We start from the raw sequence: 6,891 nt of genomic DNA, 5'->3' as shown, positions 1-6,891 counted from the left end.
AAAATTAAATAAAAATAAATTATCTGCCTGTTCTAATAGCTGAAAGAGGATAGGTCATGGGTCACTGTAAATTCCTGGTTGTAAATTTGGGTATAGTTCAGTTCAAGCCATTTCTCGATTGCCCTACTCTGCATGCTGTCATTGACAGTATAGACAGTCTTCCAGTCACCTGTCTGCCTCAGCTGTTTATGACAGCAGAGTCAGTCTATTAGTAAGGCAGCTTGGAAATTCATTTGTTTCCTAGTTTTGTATGCTTACTTTCTCCTTCTGTTTTTAGTTCTGTTAAAATTCTTTAGGATTTGTCTTTGGTGTCAGATTTGGGTTAAGTTAAATGCTCGTTGGTGGCAAAAACTAATGCCAGTGGCGCTGGGCTTTAACTTTGGCCAGAGTGTTGATTTGCTCTGTGATACACCAGAAGCTTTGGTCTGTGGACTTACATTGTCTGAGTGGCCGTCCATGCTAAACCATTCTTCTCTGTGGACAACTTGTGCTCATTTTTAGTTCTTGTTGCATTTTCTTTTTAATTAAGCATAAATCTCACATCTTTAAAATTTTAGCTTCACAAGTGAGTTACAGGTTAATCATCTGTAAGAAGTGATATATTACTGGGAGGAAGCTGTTCTAGAAGGCCCCTGATAAAGGCGTTGGTTGAGAAGCTGAGTTGGACAAATTAGGACTGAGGTTTAGTCACACACACTACAAAGTGGAATTAGTTTGGACTCTATGGGGTTTGCTTTAAGGCTGTTGTAGCCTCACTGTTGAAACTGTTTTAGAACCAGCTGTAAGTATACAATGGTACTTAGAAAGCTGTCCAGTCTTTTTTACAAGTAACAGGCAGGTTTTATTTATTTATTTTATGTTTGTTTGTTGCCACTGCCATACCACAAACAAACTTAGTCCTTGATACATACCAGGCATACCCTAGCCTGCAGCTAGATGTTTTAAGGTAAAGTTCAATAAATGGGATAAGGTAGTAATTAATACATGTAGCATCATAATATATATATATGTATATATATATCTGAATTATATATATATATATATATATTAGAAGTGGTATCCTGAATATTCTGTTTTGTAATACCATTATTCTACTGCTTTTGTCATTATATAACATGTGTGTCAGGAGATTTTGATATTAGCATATAATGAATGTCAAGAAATTAATCTGTTTTTAGCATTTTCCTTTTAAGAAATGAGGGTGTTATTTATGCATTTTAAAGTGATACATATTGTACTTTGTGTCCTAAATTATTGGAAGAAAATCATTACAAGTAAAAAATGTAATTCAATGTAATAAATTTTTATTCAGTGGAAAAACGTATTTTAGTGGCAAAACTAGAGATCTTTCTCTAATTTCCTGTCTGTATTTTCATAAATAAAATGAACTGCATGACTAAAATATTAAAATTATCTTTTTCACTGGAAGTTAGAGCAATGTTATTTTTTAAATAAATCATTAAGTATCTTAAGCATGTATTTGAATTTGATTCAAAATAAAGCTAAAATTTGTTTTACTTCATGGCATATATTTACATTTACCTGTATTAAGTCAATATAGTTTTTAAAATAACACGGATTTGCATACAAATAATCTTCTGTAGCATCTTAAAGGAAAATGGAGCTGTTTTCACAGATAATTCTTTCAGTCACAGTACAATTTAGTTTACAAATTGTATCTGTAAAAATAAATTGTACCAAGTAACATGTAGTGTTTACATTTGGGGAACCAAAAAGTGAAGCTCTGTGTCATTTCTTTGGAGACTGTCTTTAGTCAATTGGCTTGATCATCATCTGAACTGCCTTCAAGGAGTATGACCCGCCTCTGTATTCAGCCCAGAAAATTCCATCTTGGTGTTTGCTTCTGTAATGGCCTCCTCTGTACCACACTCCGTTGAGGTTAGAGTGTGCACAGGCGTTGTACCACCAGCCTCCTTTGTGAAAGTGGGCACAGTTTCCTGCGGGAGAAATAGACATTGAGGTTCAAGTCCGTCCACACACGGCACTCTGCACCCTGTCAGGGGTGTGTGCTAGCTGTCTCCATTTGTGTCCATCCCGGTTCTCTCCTCTCTGCTCATGCCACTGGGATCACCTTACTCATTTCACTTTATGCCTAATTTATACATTTATATAAAATTTTATTTTCTTCACAATAGAGTAGATAAAATTCAGTGATTTTGTGTAAGAACTATACAGAGGAAGAGAAAGGAGAGATAGACAGGATTTACTAAGGGAGATGGTAGAGCTTGAGAGAAAATTGAAGTCTAAAAATAGCCTACCTGGTGCTTAAAGAATTTGTGAACAGGTAGCTTTTCCAGTCCTGTCTCTCTTCCTCTTCTTTTACCAGTAAGAAATAAATTAAAATAGTGCTTAGTGTGCTGCTAGGTAAATTAATAATGTTTAATAAGCTGTCCAGGAAAGGCTCTTATGTGATGTCATCATCTGAATCTCATTATGAAACAGCACTCACCCAAGGCTTTGATGACTGCCACGTTCTGTTCCCTACTGCCAAGGTGACATACCCTACAATCCCCTGGGAAGGGATCTCACTGGGACCATGGAGGTTAGGCTGACCTTTGGGCGTGTTCTTGAGGGTCACTAAGGAATGTGGAGGTCAGGCTGGCCTGTGGCCGTGTTCTTGGGGGTCATGGTGACTATGGAGGTTAGGCTGGCCTGTGCGTGTCTTCTTGGGGGTCATTGGGCCCTGTGGAGGTTAGGTTGGCCTGTGGGCGTGTTCTTGGAGTTAACCTTGGTTAAGTTAATTGTGGTGGGAAGCTCTGCCTGCTGTGGGTGGTTAACATTCCCTAGGCAGAGGTCTGAGTTGCATGGGAGTGAGGAAAGCAAGCTGCGCCAGTAGCATGCATAATTTCCTGGCTCTGTGCTCTTGATTACGAGTTTGATGTCACCAGCTCCCTCAAGCTCCTGCTGCAGGACTTCCTTGCTATGCCGAACTTGGAGTTGTAAGCTGAGCTGAGCCCCTCAGCCTTTCCCTGCACCGTGAGTTGGTTTTGTCAGTGTTTTATCAGAGCAACAGAAAAAGAAATGAAGAAACTTTGCTTGGTCTCCATTTTCTAAGAATATTTATCAGACAAAATATTTACAGGAAAAATAATATAAATAAAGTAACTTATTTATATTATTTTGTCTCCTCTTGGAGGGAAGCTCCTAAGGGGAGAAGTTTATTTCCTTGCTGAATCTCCAGCATGTACAGTTCCTGGCATATGGTACCTGTCCAGCTAGTTTGTAAGTGTTAGGCAGAGTTTCATTCCCAAGAGGATGTAGCTTGGTTTTGTTTTAGTTCTCTCAGACCTTGCTTTCCAGAGAACACTGGGGTTGCCTTAGAAATCCTAAAGACAAAGTTATATTATATTCCCTTTGACTGTGTCCAAAATAACCTTTCTGAGATTTGAGAAGCATGTAATACACTTTAGTATGTTGGCGTTACTTAATGCACAGAACGTGGTGATTGTACAGCCAGTTTGGTTGTTTTACCTGTATACATATCTTTATCTCTGTCCAGTGTGGTGAATTGTTTGCCATTATGCCACATCATAGAATCCCCTGCATTCCCCTGGTAAGTTCCCAAGCGCAGTCTGTAAGATTCACTCTCGGGTTCCAGACGAAAGCTGCTATATTCTGCATAGACCTTCTTATCACTCCAGTCTTCTAATTCAATCAGCAACTTATAATTGTCTTGATTACTGAGCTTATAAATATTGTCCAGTCCAAGCCAGTACTCTCCATCAATGTTTCCAAACCCTTTCTGTTAATAAACACAGAAACAGGAGCATATAGATAAGTATAGAGATAGTAAATGTCACTACAGCTACAAGTTAAGTTTATGCCTGGTGGTGGTGGCACACGCCTTCAATCCTAGTACTAGGGAGGCAGAGGCAGGGGGAATCTCTAGGAGTTCAAGGCCAGCCTGATCTACAAGAGCTAGCTCCAGGACAGCTAGGACTGTTGCACAGAAAAACCCTGTCTCAACCCCACCCACAAAATTTTTTTAAAGACTGAGTAGAGTGGGGATGCTGTTTATTTAGGGTAATTTGACTTCTGTGGTAGACTGCCTTATTTCTGTAAATTTATTTCAGGGCTACACTGTCACTTTCTTCTTCTTTGCTTTATCTTAATGTCCATACTAATTTATGTAACTTCAAGTGCTACATACAAAAAGAGTAAAGGCAAAAGGCCACAAAATTTATTGATAGCTACTAAAAGCTGACTGAACTACCTCAGTCCTTCAAAAGGTTCCTGATTACACCCTCATCCAGAACTGTTTGTCCTCAAAGTATGTGTATATTGTTTCAATGTTAGGCAGACAGCGCATATATAAAATCATGACCATTGTTCAATCAAAATGATAGTGTGTTAGAACAAATAATCTTTTTTCATGGTCCAGGCAGCTCTTTATTTAGATGAATCCACACAGAGATGCTACAGTTTGGTCTGGACATGATTATATGGTTTTCATGCCATGTAGTCTTACGAGAAGTCAGGAGCACTGACAGTAAGTCCTGGACCACACCAAGTGTACTGTTCCTTGACTCAGTTTCTCTTTTTCTCGCTCCAGCAGTACAACTAGTACTGACCTTGTATGATGACTCTATCCTGGCCCCCCATCCCTTCTTAGGGAACACTCTCAGGAGAACGTAAATCAAAGGGTTGAGTGAACTCCAGTTTGCTGTCTTGTCTTCCCTGAAGATTCTTGAGGTGTCGCTGGAGCACTGAGGAAAAGTTTTGTTCCTCAAGTCCTTGTTCAGAAAGAGGGGACTCAGTGTACCCTTCAAAAGGAAGACTCACTGGGCTCTTGGCATCTTCTAAGGTTCTTTCTGAGGTGGGGACCATTAATGGGTACACAGGCAGGCTCTCTTCCTAAGAAAACTTTCTATAAACACTCAACTGTGGCTAATCAGGTTTTTTTTTTTTTCTCCTCCATTGGTAAAAATCATCAGATACATAGGCAAAGTTAGTTTGGAGCTACGTGTCCTTAGACACATCACCTCCCAAACCAGGCAAGCTCCTCTGTACTTCCATTGAGTCCCAGAGCTGGATGCCAGACTGGGCGATACAAGTGAGATTCTGTCTTTCAACACAACAAATAAACAAACAAAGAAATAAACAGTGCAAAAAAAGAACACCTTTTTTCTGAGAGTTCAATTTCCTAGAACATTTTTTGTTTGATCCTTTTAGAGTTGTGAGTTTCATTTTTATGTATTTATTTTCATTAATTTTAATTAATTTATTTTTTTTGTTAGAATTAATCAATTTAATGCACATATCTTGGGGCTGGAGTGGTGGTTCAATACTTAAGAGCAAGTACTGCTAGAACAAATAATCTTTAATTTTATTGTAAGTAAAAAAATATTGTAGTAATCTCTAAAGTTCTCCCTGTGAAAATCGTAAATTGCAATCTGAAAGAAATGGACTACCTTATTTTAATAAGCATTTGACATTGCAAGTTTACAACAGAATAGATTTAGTAAACTTTATACTAACACTGAAGGTTTGCCTTCAAAAAGACTGCAAGGAAGGTAGGGTGTGTGTGTGTGTGTGTGTGTGTGTGTGTGTGTGTGTGTGTGTGTGTGTCCGTGTCCCTGTGTCCTGTTGTGGCAGTAACTTGTTCAGAAATTTCCATCATTTCTGATCTAGATATATTAAGGTTTCATCCTTAACTGCTAGTAAAATTTTTCCTAAGACCAAGTAAGCACATGACACATGGTTACTTCACAGTTTTGAAACAAGGAGTTAGCACTCTAGAAAATCTACTTTTCCTTGTCTGCTGTCCTTACTGATGGTATATACATACATATCTCCCTCACAAATTACTGTTATGAACATCAGAATTACCAGTAGACCAGCTGTACCTCCTCTAATTGATATCACATCATCTGGTTCTTCCTAGAAATCTGATTGTGTGCGTAGTCCTACCATCCATGTCATGATATACACTTAAAAATAGTCCAAGAAGCGGTCAATTTTTAGAAGGTGTATACTTTGTTATTGCTTAAATACTACAATATTATAAACAGAAATGTAGTTACATAAAAAGTGTAATTGGAGGACAGGAGATATGGCTTAGTGTTTAAGAGTACTCGCTGGTTTTGATTCCCAGCACCCACATGGCAGTGCACAACTACCTGAAACTCCAGTTCCAAGGAATCTGATATCCTCTTCTCAGGACACTGTATATATATTGTGTACATAATAAATGCAGACAACACATGCTCATACAAATAAATAGGTTTAAAATTGTTAAAGTGGAATTAAGTTATCTTTGTAAAATGTGCGTGTGTGTATAAGGTATCCATAGAAAAGGATATCTCAGGTTTTATTTTCACATTTTGACTTTAGCTGTACAGCTAGAGATGGATATAAACCTTTAGCTAGACAATGAAAATCATAGGGAAAGTTATGTTTTACTGCATGGCCTGTTTACTGCCCTGCAAGACCTGCTTACATCTTCCTGCCCTCACTTACCTTATAATTTTCCCAGTTTCTGAAGAAATTGACAGAGCCATCTGTTCTTTTCTGAATAACAGTCCAGCCCCCAGGATCCAGACTGTTGTCGCACCATAGCTGCATCAGACCATTGCTGTTCTCAGGCTTAATCATGTAAATCCCGCTGGCCGAGTGCCCAGCTTCCTTCGCTTGCTGACAGTCTTTGAATGGTCCTGTAATTTAAATGTTGATTGTTGAGAAATGTAAAAGATAAGTATTAAATAGTTCTTACCTTCATGGCTTTCTTTACAACAACTACATTTTATCTGCTGTATGCATAATGCTCTGTACAAGTTACAGAAACTAAATTTAAAATATATATTAAAACTAAATGAGCCGGGCGATGGTGGCGCACGCCTTTAATCCCAGCACTCGGGAGGCAGAGGCAGG

At 38.4% G+C, this 6,891-nt stretch overlaps 2 protein-coding genes across 5 annotated transcripts in view; one reads left to right on the top strand and one right to left on the bottom strand.

The window, feature by feature from the left end:
- Ralgps2 (Ral GEF with PH domain and SH3 binding motif 2) overlaps window positions 1–6,891 on the top strand; it is a 157,264-nt gene that overhangs the window by 93,162 nt on the left and 57,211 nt on the right. The window lies entirely within an intron of this gene.
- Angptl1 (angiopoietin like 1) overlaps window positions 1,283–6,891 on the bottom strand; it is a 17,245-nt gene continuing 11,636 nt past the window's right edge. The window contains exons 3-5 of the mRNA XM_005363920.3: window positions 6,481–6,674; window positions 3,493–3,763; window positions 1,283–1,958 (exon numbers count right to left, since the gene is read on the bottom strand). Coding sequence (XP_005363977.1) covers window positions 1,771–1,958; window positions 3,493–3,763; window positions 6,481–6,674 — 653 coding nt within the window. The 3' untranslated portion in view covers window positions 1,283–1,770. The remainder of the gene's footprint in view (window positions 1,959–3,492; window positions 3,764–6,480; window positions 6,675–6,891) is intronic.

The sequence above is a fragment of the Microtus ochrogaster genome (assembly GCF_000317375.1).
Source record: "Microtus ochrogaster isolate Prairie Vole_2 chromosome 6 unlocalized genomic scaffold, MicOch1.0 chr6_random_2, whole genome shotgun sequence".
In the NCBI taxonomy this organism is placed as follows: Eukaryota; Metazoa; Chordata; class Mammalia; order Rodentia; family Cricetidae; genus Microtus; species Microtus ochrogaster.
This window is presented reverse-complemented; position numbering and strand designations above follow the sequence as displayed.